The sequence below is a fragment of the Rhinolophus sinicus genome, chromosome 18 (genome assembly GCF_057876585.1).
Source record: "Rhinolophus sinicus isolate RSI-liver-muscle chromosome 18, RSI-T2T, whole genome shotgun sequence".
Taxonomy (NCBI): domain Eukaryota; kingdom Metazoa; phylum Chordata; class Mammalia; order Chiroptera; family Rhinolophidae; genus Rhinolophus; species Rhinolophus sinicus.
Genome location: NC_142518.1, coordinates 38,356,870 through 38,377,163, shown reverse-complemented (window position 1 = coordinate 38,377,163; position 20,294 = coordinate 38,356,870). Strand labels below are relative to the sequence as shown.

The 20,294-nt window shown below is 38.2% G+C and overlaps 1 protein-coding gene across 1 annotated transcript in view; it reads right to left on the bottom strand.

The window, feature by feature from the left end:
- CLCN5 (Cl-/H+ antiporter 5) overlaps positions 1 to 20,294 on the bottom strand; it is a 170,389-nt gene that overhangs the window by 34,079 nt on the left and 116,016 nt on the right. Inside the window, exon 4 of the mRNA XM_019718727.3 lies at positions 7,197 to 7,343. Coding sequence (XP_019574286.1) covers positions 7,197 to 7,343 — 147 coding nt within the window. The remainder of the gene's footprint in view (positions 1 to 7,196; positions 7,344 to 20,294) is intronic.

Sequence of the window (20,294 nt, the reverse complement as noted above, 5' to 3'; positions counted from 1 at the left end):
CCATTTCTTGCTCATTCCTTCCTTCTCAAATTTACACATTTATGGGAGTAAACAAAGGACTGGGGAATGTAGTGGGTAGGGAGACACTGCCTTAAAATGTACATAACATTCTACAGTGTTGGGAAACCCTTTGGCTAGCATGCTCCTGTATAATAACTTGTAATTATGGTTTTAGAAGCAGCAATTCTCCATTTCTTCTGTACTAAGTCTGCATTGGTTTCTCTGTATCAATCTCTGAAAGCAAAAAAAAAAATTTAAAAAAAAATGGGGGGACAACAGATTAGTCATTCATTATTCTTTTGCGGGGGGGGGGGGGAAGGTAGGGGGAGGAGGGGAAACTTCAAGAGAGAAATTACCAATTAGGAAATTAGGAAATTGTTCTTGGATTTATGGGAATAGTGTGATGTCATGGACAAAAAAAATGAGTTAAAAAAACACTTATGTAAAATCCAGGAATTGCTGTTAAAGAAACACTTGTACCTGTGCACATCAATGTTATTCATTGCAACAATGTTAGTAGCAGCAAAAACCTGGAAACAATGAGAGTCCAGTGATGGGGGAATAATGCAAGGAAAGAAGCAGACTGATATGTACTTAAATAGAAAAATCCCCCAAACATATTAAATAAAAGAAGCAAGTCACAAAACAATAAGTAGAATTTTTCAAATAAAGTCTGTGTGTTAACTGGATAGAAAAAGAATTGAAACGGTCATATTGAATTATTTTTAGGGGTTATCTCTGGAGTGGGAAATAGGGGGGGTTCACATTTTATATACATGTGTAGTGTTTGAATCTTTAATAGTGAGGTGTATTTATGTGTTATATAAGTGGTTCTAAAAAGAAAAAATAACGATAACACAGCTAGAAGAGTAGAAATGGGACACTGCAAAGGGCACACTTCCATTCTGAGAGGCAGACCATTGGGGTACTTAGAAACAAAGTAGGTGATAGCTTCTGGAGAACACCAGGAGGAAAGCACCAAGAGGAAGATGGCTTACTAAATTTTTCAATGAAAGTTGATACAAAGAAAGTCTTTATGATCAGATCTATTGTCCAGCAGTGAGAAGATACAAATTTGAACCCTAGTTCAACAACTCACTAGTTGTGTCACCTTGGACAATTGCCTTAATCTGGGTTTCAGGTTTCCCATCTATAAAATGAGGGGGTTATTAGCATATATGATTTTTAAGGTCCCTTCCAACTCTTGTACTATATCATTTTAGCAATGATTTTTTTTTTTTTTGGTCACCCTTACAATGTGCTAAACAACTTTTGAGAAGATCTTAGCTTTGAGGAATTCCAAATGGTATTTCAATTGCACAGTTATCTGAGAACATTCTCTGGCAAGATCATAAAATGACACTACCAATCCTTAGAAAAGTAAGACTCAGAGCACACACTCCTGAAACGAGAGAGAGAGAGAGAGAGAGAGAGAGAGAGAGAGAGAGAGAGAGAGAGAGAGAGAGAGAGAGAGAGAGAGATTGAGATTTCCTTCCAAGAAGGGGCCAAAGTCGTTTCCCTAAGTGAAAAATAAATGGAGAGCTTCCAGATTCAGCTCTGGCAAGTAAAGAGCTTAGAAGTTGTCACTCCCATCCTTACAACAAACTGAACAAACTGGACAAACTGAAAAATCAGTGACTTTTCTTGGGTCCACCAGAGAGTCAAGGTTGCAGGGGAAACAGCAACCCCCAAATCTGAAGAAACAGGCTTATCCAAAGAGACACAGCTGAGATCTGCTTACCTAGAGTAGAAAATGCTGGAACCATAATCTCATAGGGACACTGAAATGGCAACTTTGATGAATTGCTGAAGGCTAGGTGTGGACTTGCGTGGGAGTGAGAAACTCCTGTGGCCTATATGTTTGTGGGTTCTTCCTCCAGGTACTCCAGCAAGTTCTCAGTAAAGATTCCATAAAGATCCCCTCCTGGCTCTGAGGAGGGGAGGTAAAGAGTAATCACTGAAATATCCCAGAGCTCTCTATAAAAGGCCTACGCTCCAGGGGAAAATTCTTTGGCTGAGCCTTATCCAAGTTGGGGGAAGGACATTCCTCCCTCTCTAGCCCCCTCCCTTCCCAGCCTTCTTATCCCATCTAAGTGGGGAGAGGGGCATAGGCAACAGGATCCTGTTTTTCCAGGAAATGGGTTGAAAAAGCTGAGGTCAGTGACAGGAGTGGGGGCAGGCAGAACAAAGAGCTGGACCACTGGACTAAAACTTATGAGGCCACAGCCACAAGACACAGGCCCGACAGACACTGAGATTGAATCAGATGATTATAAAATGATCTGTTTCCCAACTTACTTTGGTGGATTTCATGCACCACCATGTTTACCATTTTAAAGAACTGTTTTCCCTTCCCTGGGACACTGGGAGGTTATGTTGAGGCTCACAGGGGTGGTCCGGGCACGTTGTCACATGCCAGGAGGCCACGGACTGCTCTCATACCCTGCCTGGGCTTTGAAGTCACCCATGATTCTCTTCTAGTTTATTCCTCCTATCTAATTGGTCCTATTAATCCCCCCTCTGAAATGTCTCTAGAACTTAGTCCTTCTTCTCTCCATTCCTATTGTCTTAATTCAGGCCTTTGATCTTTTGCCTAGATTTTTTAAAAATAATGGTTTAACTGGTCTTCCAGTGTCCAACCTACTTTTCCCCTGAATCCGTCCTCCACAGTGTCATAAATTCTATAAAACACAAATTTGATCATATCATTCCTCTGTTTTTAAATCATTTAATGACACCTTGCTTACAAGATAAAGTCCAAAAGCATACACAATCCAGACCCCACCTAGATTTCTGAGTATATCTCCCACCCTATCCCTTGCTCACCTCTCCCCAGCTCCAACTGCCACCATCCCCATCCCAGGAGTCTAAGACCTCTGACCTGAAGACTCTGTGTCTCTTGAATTGAAAGGACTTTGCCTCACTGCTGTGCCTTTACCTCTGTTGCTCTCTGCCAGGAATGTCTCCTCGTTCAACAATTAGAGTAGCAGCAAGGTACGCTAGGTAGAAAGACAAGGAGGTGAGAAGAAGGGACTCGGAGAGCATTACTGAAACAACTGGGTTGACATCTGGGTGCTCCATAAATATTGAATGAATGAATGAATGAATGAATTGTTGACCATGAGGTCTAGGCGGCAGAGGCAGGCAAGTGAGAACAGATGAACTATGAGAACAGCTCTGATTTTTTTCTTGTTACTCAAACCCTTTTTCTATTTTCTTCCCTCTCCCCTTCTTTCAGATCTCCATGCTTATGTTTCCTCTAATTTACAGACTGCTATAACACTACCTCAGATGCATTTAACCATGCCATGAATAATTTATTTATTCATTCCTCATAAATGAATCCCTCTAGCCATCTGGAAAACAAGAACCACTTCTACTGCCTTTCAAGCTCATTTTAACTAATCTTTTTAGTACGTGCTATTGTGCCTGGTACAAAATGTAATACTTTACGCACAGTTTCACCACCAAATATCAAGGACTTTATGAGCTTTTTTGTTGTTGTTTTTATTAGGAAATCCCATGTGAAAACGTTAAATAAAGTAAGAACAATTAAAAAGCAAAGCAAGAAAATTACATCACTACAGAGTATAGTGACTGAACTGATTTTCATGTGTGGTTCATGGAAAGTAGCCTCATTATTTTATGGTCAGAACTTGTAAACCGTAAGTGGTCATTCTTGTAGGCTAGTGAAAAGTGGTGTAGGACTTCTCATGTAACAACACATCCTAGTCACAGGCAATGCCAAAATCTTGTCTGTCTCAGTTTTCTAGTCCATTAAAAGGGAACAACACAGAATAAATGAACAAACAAAACAGAAACAGACTCAAGAGATATAGAAAAAAAAAACCTGTTGGTTGCTAGATGGGAGTGGGGAAGGGATGGGGGAGAAGGTGAAGAGATTAGAAAGTGCAAATTAGTAGTCACAATATAGTCACAGGGATATGAAATACACTGTGAGGAATATAATCAACAATGCTGTAAAAATCATGTAAGGTGCCAGATGGGCAAAGGACTTATCAGGGGGGTGACGTCATAGACGGTATAGATGCACAACCAACGCGCTGTACACCTGAAGCTGAAGTAGAATAACACTGTATGTCAACTATATGTAGTCACGGGAGGTGGAGTATAGAATAAGGAAGACAGTCAGTGGTATAGTACCAGTTATATACGATGTCAGAGGGGTAGTAGCTTGGGGGAGGGGGTTATCACTTTGTGAGGGGTGTAAATGTCTAACTATTATGTTACTGTGTATACCTGAAACTAATAAAAAAATTAAAAATTAAATAAAAAAGGGAACAACAGATACTCACTTGTCCCAGTCACCTACTAAGAGCAACGTGAACACACAAAAAGTACTTTGGTGACCCGAATGCTATATGAAATCACTTTCTATCAGAAGCAATGATGATAACTAAGCTAAACCACTCTGGTTTAGCCAGAAGGCTTAGGGAGACGTAGCCAGTTTAAGTCCTAACTGACCACTGCACTAGAGTTTGTGATTGTTATAACTGACTCACTATGGTTATACCTACACGGTAAGTGGAAGTGATGTACAAACACGTGTCCCTTTTACAGAAATAGGCGAGTATGAAAAATCACTACATAACAAACTGTGAGTACCTTTCTTTTATGAACTTTAAATTCAGGGGCTCTCTTCTACTGTTGCTTTCCTGAGATACCTTTACTAGGGAAATTTCTTATTATCCTTTTGAACCTGCGGTTTTCATACTAATCTGTTCATCCCAAGTTGGTCACCTCCTCAGAGAGGCCTTCCCTGACCTTTCTAATCAGTGCTATTCCCCAGTTATCTTCAATTGTCATTCTGTTTATTTCCATCCTAATACTTATCACAATGGGTAATTAACTAGGTAATCTGTCTGTTTACTCATTTACCCAACTAGATCTAAATTCCAGATCATCTTGGGTCTTATTTCATCACAGTGTATCCTCATGCATACAACAGAGCCTCAAAAATTTTCATACAGGTGCCCAAAAATATTTTGTTGAATGAATGGGTGAAGGAGTTTGTCTTTACAATGACAATAAAATTAATCCAAACTTCTCAGCATGACATTCAAGGCCCCAATTTACTTATTTGGGCTTACATTCTGCCTTTTTTATATCTCTGTATATTATGCCTGTTGATGTCTCTGTAAAAGCTTGCTTTTCGCCTGGAATGCTCTTCTTCCTACCAAATAACTAATCTTTCAAGGCCCTTCTCAAAAACATGAAATCTTTTCCATTCCTCCACAGACAGACAGACAGACACACGCACGCACACACGCGCGCGCGCACACACACACACACACACAATGAGTCTTCTGCTAAGTTCTTATAAGAGCTATAGCACTTATAGGGTTATAACAAAAACAAAATAATAGCTAACATTTATTGAGCATTAACTTGATGCCAGGTACAGTTATAAGCACTTTATGTGTTATTATGCCATTTAATCCTGAACATGACTCTATGGGGCAGGTGCTATCATAAGTCCCTATGTGTCTATTTAGCAAAGTATCTGCAATGTCATATGTCCTTAAAACAAATTTGCTAAATAATGAATTCTGACAGTAGTTTCTGGTCCTCTGACTTTACTCTGAGAATGGTAATCCCAGGCAGTTAAAGAACCAGACAGTAATTTTAAGTAATTACCCAAATTTAATCTTAAAGTGATGCAGTCCTTTCTAATTACAATAAGAAACTTGGAATTCACAAAAGAAAAGGGTGATATACCTAGCTATATAAAATTTTTAAGTATTTGTAGATTAAATAAGTTAACAAAGGAAAACCAGAAATGGAAAAAAATGTATTTAACCTACATTAGACAAAAGGGTAATAATATCATATGAACAGGAAACTTCCAGAAAAAGAAATTTAAATGGTTAGTAAACATGAAAATAAGCTCAACCTCATTAATTAATTTTAAAAAGTAAAGTTTAAAATAACGGGAATGCATTTAGTTATTTATTTTACCTATAATATTGTAAAGATGGAAAAAGAATGATAAGATTTAGCACCAGCAAGGCTGTGTGGAAATAAACAGTTTTATACACTCATGATATAGAAATGCTTTCATATACTTAAAAGATACCTGTGAGTACAAACACACACACACACACACACACACACACGCACGATTGTTCATTGCAGCACTATTTGTAATAGCAAAAGATTGGAGACAACTATAATGTACACCAATAGAAACTTGGTTAAATAAACTATGGTACAGCTAGCTATACTGTGAAATTGTATGCAGAATGACATTACAGGATAGCCAAATAATAGATGAAGGGAATTCTTACTTTATAAACGTATTCCAGATACTAAAAACAAAAACCCAATTATAAAAAGAAGAAAGGATTTGAACAGATCCTTCATCAAAGAGGATATAAGGTTGGCAAATAAGCACATAAAATGATGGTCAACATCATAAGTCATGTGGAAATTAAATTAAAACCATGAAGAGATAACACCACATACCTATTAGAATAGCTAAAATAAAAATTATGGAACATACCAAGAGCTGTCGAGGATGTGGAACAATCATGCATAGCTAGTTCAAGTGCAAAATGGTACAGTCACTCTGGAAAACGGTTTAGCAGTTTCTTACAAAGTTCAGCATACATTTACCACACATCGCAGTGTCCCCACTTCATAGTACCGTGTTTCCCCCAAAATAAGACCTAACCGGAAAATAAGCCCTAACATAATTTTCCAGGATGACATACATCCCCTGAACGTAAGCCCTAACGCGTCTTTTGGAGCAAACCTTAATATAAGAGCCGGTCTTATTTTCGGGGAAACATGGTATACTACTCAGCAACAAAAAGGAATGAACAACTTGGATGAATCTCCAAGGCATTAAGCTGAGTAAATGGAGACAGTCTCAAAAGGTAACATATGATGTGACTCCATTTTTATATCACATTCTCAAAAAGGAAAAACTACAGGGACAGAGAACAGATGAGTGGTTACCAGGGGTTGGGGGTAGGGAGGTCTGACTGCAAAGGGATAGCAAGAGGAGATTCTTTGGGTTGTTCAACTGTTCTGTATCCTGTCGGTGGTGGTGGATACAAGAATCTACGCATGCGTTAAAACTCAGGACCGTGTACCAGAAAATAAATGAATTTTACTATATGTACATTAAAAATAATTTTTAAAAGATAAATTGTCCTCAGCAGTAATGATACCTTCTATTTCTCCATCTAAGGGAGGAACATCATCTCTCATGGAGAAATCCATAGCTGTCCCCGGTATGTCCATCAGGTCTTCATCACTGGAGCTGGTCTGAAAGCTATTGAAACTCCCCTGCTGAAAGCCTCTGTTATCCATGGCTCCTGTACAGAAAGAAAAACAGGAGGCTTATTACAATGACCTGCAAGCCCCTTACCACGTATTGTTTTTTAAATTGAAGTAAATACATATAACAAAATTTACCATTTGACTTATTTTAAACCAGACAATTCAGCAGCCTTAAGTACATTTACAATGCTGTGCAATCATCATCACTATCCATTTCCAGAAAATTTTCATAATCCCAAACAGAAACTCTGTACCCAATAAATATAATTCCCCATCGTCCCCCACCTACCCCCAGCCCCTTATAGCCTCTGTTCTCATTCAGTCTCTATGATTGGCCAGTTCTGGACATGTCATACAAATGTAATCATATAACATGTGGTCTTTTGTGTCTGGCTTCTTCCACATCTCATAACTTGCCATGTTATAGTACGTCCCAGTACTACATTCCTTTCTAGGACTGAACAATACGCCATATTATGGCTATTTGTTTACTCATCCATCAGTTGATGGATACTTGGGTAGTTTTCACCTTTTAGGTTACCATTTATTCTTATGTCTCACTTCATATTCTTACTTTGACAATATAGACATGCAAGATACTTAGTATATTCAGTTACCCTCCAGATGTAATGTACCTCTACCCTTAACACGTAGTTGACAGCAGTTTTTTGAGAACCACGCAAACAAACAAACCAAATGAGGACATGAATACAAAAAACTCACAGTAGTTCACAAGTAAGCAATTGAAATAAAAAGTACACATCATTATTGAGAATGCACTAGCCATTTATGAATTCGGAAGCATTATCTTATGCCTCTGAGCCTCCCAGAGTTCCTAACACAATATACCATGTTTCCCCAAAAAATAAGACCTAGCCAGACCATCAGCTCTAATGCATCTTTTGGAGCAAAAATAAATATAAGACACGGTATTATATTATACCTAGTATTATATTATGTTATATTATACCCAGTATTATTGTATTATATTATATATTATATTATATTATATTATATTATATTATATTATATTATATTATATTATATAAGACCCGGTCTTATAGTAAAATAAGACCGAGTCTTATATTAATTTTTGCTCCAAAAGACGCATTAGAACTGATGGTCTGGCTAGGTCTTATTTTCGGGGAAACACAGTAGATGCACAGAAATACTGGGAGAAAGAGGCATACTGTTGTTCTCTGCTTAAGAATTTAATGTTAATGATGAAACATTTTTTACATTCCAAGTGTGAATCTTCTGATGTAAATTTTACTCAAAAAATCTTAGTATATTGATTTTTTAAAAACAGCATTATAGGCAACCTTAACTTATCTACCCTTCTCCCCCAATTTTTTAAATAAAATCTTGATCAAGAATCATAGTCAGCAAAGTTCTATTGCATTAGGCAATATTCCTTCTAAGGTATTCCAACTCTTTCAAGAAACTTTTTACCCTAGGTTATCAGAATTATGTGTGATGAATGTGGTAAAAACCAAATAGGTTAAATTAAGCAATAGGCCTGAAAAATTGGAACTATAGCAGATAAATTAAATGTTTTAAACACTGAACATAAAGGACAAAGAACAACATTTACCAGGTACTTATCAATCTTCAGGCACTGGCCTGTGTGAACTCTTTCACTTCATTTTTCCAACATTCCTATGCTATGACATTATCACTCCTAGTGCAGATGAGGAAACTGAAGCACAGACAGGCTAAGTCAATTGCCCTGTTAGTGTCAAAAAACATTAAGCTCCAAATCAGTTGTTCAATTTCACAATACCTCACTTGTAATAAAGAAACCAGCCTGACTGAAGTGTGAGCGGCATTTATGAACCACCTGTCATATACAAATCATTGTGGGATAGCGGGACAGATACAAAAGTGATGATGGGTAGGCCAGATGAGATGAAGATTGGGAGACAAAGATTTGGGAGCTATCACCATCAAGATGATGGTTGAAACCAAGAGAACAGATACTCCAAGGGAAACCTGCCATTCACTTACAGATAAGGATGAATATATAATAAATAAAAGAAATTCATTCCCAATATCCTTCCTTTAATATGCACAAATAGCTTGAACTCTGTACAGATGTGAATAATAGGTCCCCCAGGAACATTACCATGCTGACATGGTGACACAGGGTCAGGTAAGGTAGCAACATAGGGAAGGTAGCATCATTTACCCAAAGGTACTAATATGAGTAAATGTACCAAATTACCGATCATAAAACCATGTCCATAGTTTAGTGTTTACCAGAGAGTAAGTGGGGCGGGGGGTGGGAGATGAGGGTAAGGGGGATCAAATATATGGTGATGGAAGGAGAACTGACTCTGGGTGGTGAACACACAATGGGATTTATAGATGATGTAATACACAACTGTACACCTGAAACTTATGTAACTTGACTAACAATTGTCACCCCAATAAACTTAAATCGAAAAAAACAAAACAAAAACCATGTCCTCAGCTACAAAAACTCTAACCCTGCTATGTGGATCAAATGAGTCCTAGGATACTAAGAATCCAATCCATGCTTCGTGGTCTTAGCCAAGCTCATTCACAGCTCCCCAACCCTTCATCCTCGCAGAATTCCTCACCCTGCTCTATCCTGCTTCCTTCACTCCCCTTCTCCAAGCACTCCTGAAACAATGCACTTACACAAATTCCCTGTCTCAGCTGCCATTCCTAGGAAACATGACCTACCACAGGATAGTTAGCAGTTTTTCCCTACTACAACAACACAGGAACTCCTGAATCTGTCTTCCCTCCTGTCATCCAGGAAGATGTGTCTTTTGCTCTTTAAGGAAAATAAAAAGCCTCTCTACTTTGCTCTGGATCTGAGAAAACAGCTCCTTCCCCCGCCTTACTCTGATTTACAAAAGCCCCCCTCTAATGCATGGGGAATATATTCCAAGACCCCCAGTGGATTCCTGAAACCACAGACAGTACTGAACCCTACATATACTATTTTTTCCAGTACATACATACGTATAATAATATGTTCAATTTATAAATGAGTCACAGTAAGAAATTAACAATAATTAATAAAATAGAGTAACTATAACAATATCCTATAATAAAACTTATGTGAATGTGGTCTCTCTCTCTCTCTCTGATAATGATCTGGTAACTGAGAGGGTTGCTAAGTGACTAACAGGTAGGTTGTGTACACAACGTGGATACTCTGGACAAAGGGATACTTCACATCTAGGGTGGGACAGAGCAGGATGGTATGAGAGTTCATCATGTTACTCAGAATGGTATGCAATTTAAAACATGAACTGTTTATTTCTGGAATTTTCCATTTAAAATTTCTGAACCGGGGCCGGCCCGGTGGCTCAGGCGGTTAGAGCTCCGTGCTCCTAATTCCAAAGGTTGCCGGTTCGATTCCCACATGGGCCAGTGGGCTCTCAACCACAAGGTTGCCAGTTCAACTCCTTGAGTCCCACAAGGGATGGTGGGCTCTGCCCCCTGCAACTAAGATTGAACACGGCACCTTGAGCTGAGCTGCCTCCCGGAGGGCTCAGTTGTTGGTTGGAGCGCGGGCTCTCAACCACAAGGTTGCCAGTTCAATTCCTCGACTCCCGCAAGGGATGGTGGGCAGCGCCCCCTGCAACTAAAATTGAACACGGCACCTTGAGCTGAGCTGCCGCTGAGCTCCCAGATGGCTCAGTTGGTTGGAGCCTGTCCTCTCAACCACAAGGTTGCCGGTTCGACTCCCGCAAGGGATGGTGGGCTGTGCCCCCTGCAACTAGCAACGGCAACTGGACCTGGAGCTGAGCTGCGCCCTCCACAACTAAGACTGAAAGAACAACAACTTGAAGCTGAACAGAACCCCCACAACTAAGATTGAAAGGACAACAATTTGACCATTGTTCCCCCAATAAAGTCCTGTTCCCTTTAAAAAAAAAAAAAAAAAAAAAAATTTCTGAACCACAGTTGACCGTGGGGAACTGAAACACGGAAAATGAAACCACCGATAAAAGGGGGACTACTGTATTAATTGTATCCTTCAAGGAAACCTACTATCTCTAGCTCTCAACTCTACCTCAAGCTCCAGTCCCAAATTCCCAAGAACTCCATTTGATACTTCGGTTGCTACCTCAAACTCAACAGGATGGAAATGAAAAAAAATAAAAGCGGAAATAACATAAACACAATAATAAAATCTAAAAAGGCCTGTTCCCTACCCTCACCCTCCACATCAACTTTCCTTTTAAAATGTAGGTGGCATCAGAGTAAATATTTGCAGTTAATATTTGTCTCACTCTGGGATTTACTACATTCAATGAACCTACAAAAAGCACTTAATGTCAAGAGTAAGTATTCCAGGTTTCTAGAAATCTTAGCTGAAAATAAGCACCATTTTAGCTGATGAGAAGAACTGAGGCTAACAGGCTAGTAAAACTCAAGAGGTTTTCTTTTTGTTTAAATTTATTAAATGCCCATGAATTCCATAGAGTGACTAAGCACTGAAAGAAAGCAAGACGATTTGCAAAATGAAGCAGAATCCTTTCCCTTTCTCTCCACTATTTACATGTTTCATTCAGGAAATGATTTAAAGTACACAGTTCCAGCAAGTCTACATGAGCCACACAAATCATAGGAAGAAAATGTACAGGGAGTCCAAAAATAATTTATGTTTGGCTTTGGGATATGTTCTATAGTCATATTTTCAGATGGGTGTAACTATTGTTCTGGGAATTCATTAAAACAAAATAATAACGGTACAAGATGAAGATTCAACAAAGGGGAAGCTGGAAAATGTACCAGTTTTCCCACAGGGACCTTACAAACTCCTTCCTGTAACCCACTGACACAGAACTACTCAGCTAAATTGAGCTGCCTCATTCCAAACATTTCCTGGAGCCGCTATCTGGTTCACTGTTTGGGTTATAAAGTGCTTCCTTAATAAGTACATAGAAATAAAGAGTCAACAAAAGAAAATTAGAAGAAGCAAGTAAATCAAGCAAAACAGATTCTATAAATGGGAGTTCAACAAAGGAAATAAATACAATCAATAAAACTCCAAGTGGTATTTGTCCATGGATAATCCATTCTGGTAGTCTTTGGTTTTATTTTGCAGATATAAAGAAGTTCAAGAAAAAAAAATTAAAGCAGCAGAAAAATGAGAATAATTTAAAGTTCTTTAAAGCTGAGGTTTGAACCCGTGTCTAGTTGAACTCTAAGCCTAATGCTCTTTCCATAATACTTTGGGGCTTCACCATGACATGCTGGTCCAGAGAATGGCACATCTGGAATAAATCAAACCTCTAGATGGTCACAAGCCTGAGATCAGTTAGAATTTAGGGTAGGCCAGGAACAAATTAATAACAAAAAAATAATGCCACAAATTTGTTATACTCCACATAGTCCATGTAATTTTATGCCTCCATGCCTTTGCTCAGGCCAGGTACTCTGTCTGGAATCCCGCCCAGCCCCCCATCCTCTTTTCAGCCTGGTGAAATCCCATTCAATCCATCTAGGGCCAGGTCAAAGAGGCTTTTCCCTTAACACCCTCTTTGTTCAGACATCTATGTTGACTGCACAATCTCTTCCACGGAATCTTGTGACTACATACACCACGTCCTTTTTATTTCTGTTGTCCCAGCAACTCTAGTGTCCCAGAGTACATGTTCAATAAATGCTTACTGAGGAGGATTACAGTTCGAGGGGAAGGGTTAACAGCCAATCAACATATTTATATGGCTGACACTCAATAAATCTATGCCTTGCACTGTGAGGGCAGGGAATTGGGGATACAAAAAGCATTTGTTACCTGTCACTACTCTCGAGAAATTTAGGATCTAGTTGGGGTGAAAACTTTCACACAATGCAATTACACAACAGCTAAGTATTCAACTTTTAGAATAAAAGTGTAACTGGCATTCAGGAAATGGAGGGGAGATTGTAAGCCAGAGAAGGCTTCATGGAGGACAGAGCATATCCTAGGCCCAGGAAAAAAAGTGACCAAAGGCATGAGGTGAGAATGAGTCTGGCATTTGTGCTTGACTAGAGGACAGGGTAAGTATCTTTGAGCAAAATGGATGAAGATTGATCATGATGGACTTGGGAAGCCAATGGGGTCACTGTGGTGTTTGAGGAGCAACGTGATAAAAATATAATTGTAAGAGGTAAGTGTGGCAGCAGTGGGCTGTAGGAGAGAAAGGAGGAAAGAGCTAGGAAGACAGTTTGCTACTTCCAGTTTCAATGCAGATAATTTGGGATGGAGGAGGAGTGCGTATTTCCAACAGGTGGACCGAAAGAGCCAGGTTGGGGGTGGGATGATGCTATTAATAGTTTGTGGTACAGCATACTAGCATCTTGTTTTACTAGTGACAGTGACATGTGTTGGTTCAAATAAATTAATACTTCCATCTCAACTAGCCCATTTGGCAAAAACAAATGTATAAACCAATGGGTGGGCTAATACACATGACCCTTCAAATGAAAATATAAAGTATATCACATATTCCAGTGCTAACAAGCACAAAGAGGCAATAAACTTTTCGATTTCTTATTTTCGCTCCACAAAAAAATCTGTTGACCTGCACATGACATTCTGTATAATATTATTCATATTAATATGAAAATAGTTTCGATCTTGCAGACCCCCTTAAAAGGGTCTCAGGAATTCCCCAGTCCACTCTTTGAGAGTTGTGGAAGTAGAGGAAAAACACAGAATGGAGAAGCTATACGTGGGCAACACCAAGAAGCTACAGAAGTGCCATGCGGTTCAAAGACAAGGGTCAGTCAGGCCTGACAAAAACAAGACTCAAAATTTATAGATTACTTTCACTTTGAAATATACGATTAAAACTCCTAAACAAATTTTAACAAACTGAAGATAACATCACATTGAAAGATTTGCCTGATATAAATAAATAGGGTTTACTTCAAGAACGTAAGACTGGTATCACAAGGGAAACTATCAAAATGATTTATCAGGTTGACAGATAAAATTTTGAAAGGAAAGCCATAATTATCTCAACAGATGTCAAGAATGGATTTTTAAAACTTACATTTATTCTGAATTTAAAAAAATATTCCAGACAGAGGATTTCTTTCTTGACATGATATAGAATATTTAAATTAAAACCAAGAAGGAAAACATCATTCTTTTTAATTCAGGAAGGAAATGATGCCTCTTACTGCCAATTACATTTAACAAAGTACCAAACAACTTTAACAGGAAAAAAGTAAAGAACGTACTATAGGTCCTTGAATAACATCATTTCGTTCAACGTCATATTGTTATAACGTTGATGAACTGCTGTAGGAACTTAACCCTTATTTACATCAATTAGCCTGTGGTAAAGTTGGTTTTGTTATATCTTGTTTTGCTTGAAGTTGTAGAACCTACCAATAACGTTAATTGAAGGCTTACTGTATATAGAAAAGGAAGAAATATGATATTCTGATGTTTGAATTGCATGAATACATATCTATACAACTTTAAGAATATTAACCAAAAATAAATAAAGATAATACATGAATTCAGAAATCATAAGGTAAATATCTATATAAAAAACATTTCTAGGTACTACCATAGAAGTAGAAAATACAATATTTATGATAGAGGCATTAACTCAAAATGCAATATTACTCTAAAATTTATAAAAGCCAAAAAGGAGGAAAAAAAAGGAAGACATTAGTCGACAAAGATTTATCATGCTCTTGGATACAAAGTCTGAATATAATAATAATGAAACATCCTAATTTGAATTATATTAATATCCATAGTGAAATTCATCTGGAAGAATAAGTAGGCAAGGATACTAGTGTACTCGTATTATCTTCTTACATGTAAATATGGCAAACTTATTCTGTCAGATTTTAATATTCTACAAAGAAACAATCATCAAAACCTTATGGGAATTAAGAATAGAGATTCTAGCAATAGATAAAAACTATTATAAGAACTTAATAGTTGCTAAATGAGAAGTGACACAAATATAAAGAAAAATCACTTTCTAGTAAACAGTTGAGGGACTGCTAGATATCAAAATGGAAAACAATATAGGATTACAATATATACCATATGACAATAAATCCCAGATGGGGTTTTTTAAAGTTGGTTTTAAAAAGAAAACAAAATAGTATATTTATCCAAGATGTGGAGAACAGACAAAATGTTTTCTGACTATGGAAAGATATAAAATGATTAATTCATATGTACTAAAATAAATAATTCTTTGCATTAAGGAATGTATGCAACAAAATGAAGACAAAGGAACAGAAAGAGAACATACCTGTGTCATCACTGATAAAGGTAATAGAAAACGTGGATACAAATATTCAAGTAAAAAATCAAAGGAGGACTTCCGGTTCCTGGGCAAGCATGTAAGGACCTTGGAAGTCATCACTATCATCCTCACAATGAGAAGAAAGCTGAACAAACTGAAAATCCCCAACTCGTCTTATATCCATCAGAGAACTGAGGTCACAGGGCAAACTGCTGCCCGCCAAACTGGGGAGACAGACAGGCTGATAAAGAGAATCACAGTTCATACAAGCAGAAACCTCCATGGGAACCAGTACCAGGGTAGGAGAACTTAAATTATAATTGAAGAATAGCTGGAGGTTCAGTGTGGGTAAGTTTCACAGTTAAGAACTAGACGGGGCCCAGTCTTATGGGGACCCTACACTTCTGCAAATTTTGAGTAACCCTACTAGTTCTCCCAGGGAAGACCTGAGAAAAATACCCTTGTGCTTCCAGCAGGGGGCAGAGAAAAGAACCAGAGCTTTCTGTTCATCTTAAGGCCCGCCCTCAAAAGAAACTATTTTAACAAAGTCTAACCAATGTAGGGATAAAAACAATAAACAACAAAAATCTCAATTCTAGCGCCCTCTAATCTTCCTGTTTCACATGAGGGGAAACAAAACAAAACTGAGAAGCACTTCTGAAGTTCACAACCAAGGGGTACAGGCTCACTAAAAGACTCAAACCTAAGCATAGAAATATAGAACACCTCCCCTCCCCCTACACCTTATTACCACATCGACAGTGCTCCTGAATAACAACAAGGGAATACAACTACAAGAACTGTAGGTCTTAAAGCTTATTTAAGAAGTCATCTCTAGGGGAACCAAATACACAGGAGAAACAAACAAAAAAAGACACTAGACACAAGAAACAAACAAAAAAAGACACCAGAAGAAATTTTAGCCTCTGACACATAGCTAGAGCAAATGGTAAACACATCCTAACCCCTATCCAGTTAAACATAAAACCTCACATTAAAGGACTATTTACCTCAGTTACTTTTTTTTTATCAATATGTCATGTCCAGCTTCAAAAAAAAAAATGTACAAGGTATATTAAAAGGAAAAACAAAAAAACACAGCACACAGAGACAGAGCAAGCATCAGAACCAGAGTCACATATGGAAGAAATGTTGGCATTAGCACACTAGCAGTTTAAAACAATTATGATTAATATGCTAAGGGCCCTAATGGAAAAGATGGCCAACAGAAAGAACAGATGGGTAATGTAAGCAGGGATATAGAAACTCTAAGAAAAAAAACAAGGGCTGGCCCGGTGGCTTAGGTGGTTGGAGCACCATGCTCCTAACGGCGAGGTTGCCGGTTTGATTCCCACACGGGCCAGTGAGGTGCGCCCTCTACAGCTAAGATTGTGAACAATGGCTCTCCCTGGAGCTGAGCTGCGGTGAGCAGCCTGAGGTTGGTGTGAGCTGCCGCAGGCTGCTGTGTACTGCCATGGGCTACTGTGTGCCGCCATGAGTGACAGGCAGCCAGCGTGAGTGACAGGCAGCCAGCTTGAGCAGCCATCAGCCAGCATGATCTGCTGTGAGCTGCTGCCGTGAGCTGCTGTGAGCTGCTGCCATGAGCTGCTGTGAGTGGCCGACAGACGACTGGCTACTGACTGCCTCAGCCTGGGGGAGAGAAGGGGTTGGGAGCACAAGGCTCATAATACCAGCATGGGCCAGGGAGCTGTGTCCTACACAACTAGACTGAGAAACAACAGCTTGAACCCGAGTGGGGGCGGGGAGGCGGAAGAAAGTGAAAAAAAAAAAGAAAAAGGAAAAATCAAAATGAAATGTAAGAGATCTGCAAAAGAAATACGAATGTCTTTGATGGCTCATCAATAGACTGGATACAGCAGAGGAAAAGAATTAGCAAGCTTGAAGAAATGTCAATAGGTTGAATAACTATGGTGCACATCTGAAACTAATATAATATTGTATGTTAGCTATATTTTATTGTTAGTTTTGCTGTGTTCATTGCATTTATTTAGTATTAATTTTTATGTTAGCTATATTTTAGTCATCTTTTTAAAAATGTCAGTAGAAATTTCCCAAACTGAAATGCAAAGAGAATAAAATAATGAATATCAAGAACTGTGGGACAATTACAAAAAAATGTAACAAATGTATAATGGGAATACCAGGAGAAAAAAGGAATAGAAAAATACAATCATGCGTCATTTAATGCACTGTTAGGCGATTTCATCATTCTGCGAACATGATAGAGGGCACTTACACAAACCTAGATGGTAGAGCCTACTACACACCTAGGCTGTATGGTAGAGCCTATTTACAAACCTGTGCAGCACGTTTCTGTACTGAATACTGTAGGCAATTGTAACACAATGGTAAGCATTTGTGTATCAAAACATATCTAAATATGAAAAGGTACAGTAAAAATATGGTACAAGAGGTAAAAATGGTAGACCTGTATAGGGCACTTACCCTGAATGGAACTTGCAGAACTGGAAGTTGCTCTGGGTGAGTCAGTGAGTGAGCAGTGAGTGAGTGTGAAGGCTAGGACATGACTGTACACTCCTGCAGACTTTATAATCACCGTCCCACAAGCCCTCCCCCTACTTCCTTCGTACAGGGTCAGAAATAGAACATCAAAGCTGTCAATGCTGTTCCATGAATAGGAATGTGGGCTGGATTGATTAGAAATATGGAGGAGAAACTGGCTGGGAAAGGCATAGCTCACCATAATAGTGACTGTCGGGAGGGAGTGGAAGGTAGCCTGAGGATCAGGAGGAATCAAGATGGAGAGATAAAGGCACATAGGGGATTACCATGGTAATGTGGTTTTGACTATTGCAGGTTGGAGCAATGATCGGATTAAGAAACTGTGGTATACATTTTAAAAAAAAGAAGGTGTTTAATATGGAGAGGGTGTAGAACTGAGGACTCAATATTTTGACTTTGGAAATTTGATGTCGGTTCCATTGACCCTATCTGGCACAAAGGGCTCTCTCTGGCATTGAACTGATAAAAGAAATAAAACTTATCTATATTTTACATCATTACAACCTGAAAATATTTCCAAAGTACAGGGACAGACTGGCTCAACACTACCACAGAAAGCTTTTCTGAAAATGGCAGTGCCACGTAATACTTGTTAAAATAGTTCCTGTGGACCTCTGTACTTGTACAGCCTCTTAGGTCATCAACAAAGAATTTAGAGCAACGTATTATGAAGAGCATCAGGCTAGATCTCGGAGGGCTGTAGCACCTCTGAATATAACAGACACCTCTGTAATGAAACAGGTCAGTGGCTGACTGTTGGGATATAATCTACATACTCAAAATTGAGGTCTTGTGAGTGAGAGGGAATCTATTAACAAGCCATACAGATATTGCTCCTAGCAGAGAAAAAAAAATTCCTCCTGAACCACATAGTCTCTGTTTCTTAAAGGAAATCCAGCTCCATTATAATCTTATGGGATCACCGTCATATATGCAGTTTGTCATTGACTGAAATGTCCACATGACTACATTTAAAGCAATGTAGTCTTGAGAATGCCCTAAAATTAATGATACATACCAAACTACAAGTCCAGAAAGCTCAGAGAACACTAAGGAGGATACATATTTTAAAATCTACAACTAGGCATATCATATCCAAACTTCAAAAAATGAAAGATAAAGAAAAAATCTTGAAAGTAGCCAGAGGAAAAAAATGCCTTATCTATGGAAGAGCAAGCATAAGAATTACATCAGACTTCTTTTCAGAAAACATTCAATCAAGAAGAGAGAATAATGAAATAAAGGATTGAAAAGAACCACCAATGAAGAATTCTCAGTCTAGAGAAATAATCCCTCAAAACTGAATGAGAAATAAAGATTTTTCTCAGAAAAACAAAAATTAAGGGAATTTGTCAGCAGTATACCTGCCTTGAAGGAAATGTTAAAAGAAATTCTTCTGAAAGAAGAAAAATTATACAGGTCACAAACTCAGACCTACACAAAGAAAGGAAGAGTGCTAGAGAAGGAATAAATGAAGATAAAATATTTTATTTTCTTATTCTTTTTTTCCTCACCTGCCTTTTTTTAAATTGAGGTATAATTGACATTGAGGTATATAACATTGCAGTATTAGTTTCAGATATACAATTTAATGATTTGATATTTGTATATATGATGAAATAATCACAACAAATCTGGTTAACATTTAGTTATTTTTCTTATTCTTAATTTATCCAACAGATAATAGTTTGTTCAAAATAATAATGGCAGAATGGGAATACTCTGTTACACAGTACTGGCATTATCCATGAAATAGTATTGTGTTATTTGAAAACAGACTTGAATTAGTTGTAAATGTATATTGCAAACACAAGGCAACCACTGAAAAAAAAAATTGAAAAAGAAAGTGTGAGTGACATGCTAAGAGAGGAGAAAAATGGAATCATACAAAATGCTCAACTGAAACCAGAAAAGGTAGAAAAAGACTGGACGGCAAAAAATAAGAAAACAACAACAAGAACAACAAGTAGGAAACAGTAACAAATATGGCAGACAATATGGACTCAATCACATCAGTAATCACTTTAAACATCAATGGTCTAAGGTTCCGGAAAAATGGCGGAGTGAGGTGAGCCTCTGTAAAGCTCCCCTGGAAGTTACAAAGAATCGAACAACAAAAACTCCACAAAGGACTCCCTGCACAGCAGACAGGCAAGACGAAGAGGCCCACTACCGACTGAAATCACCTAC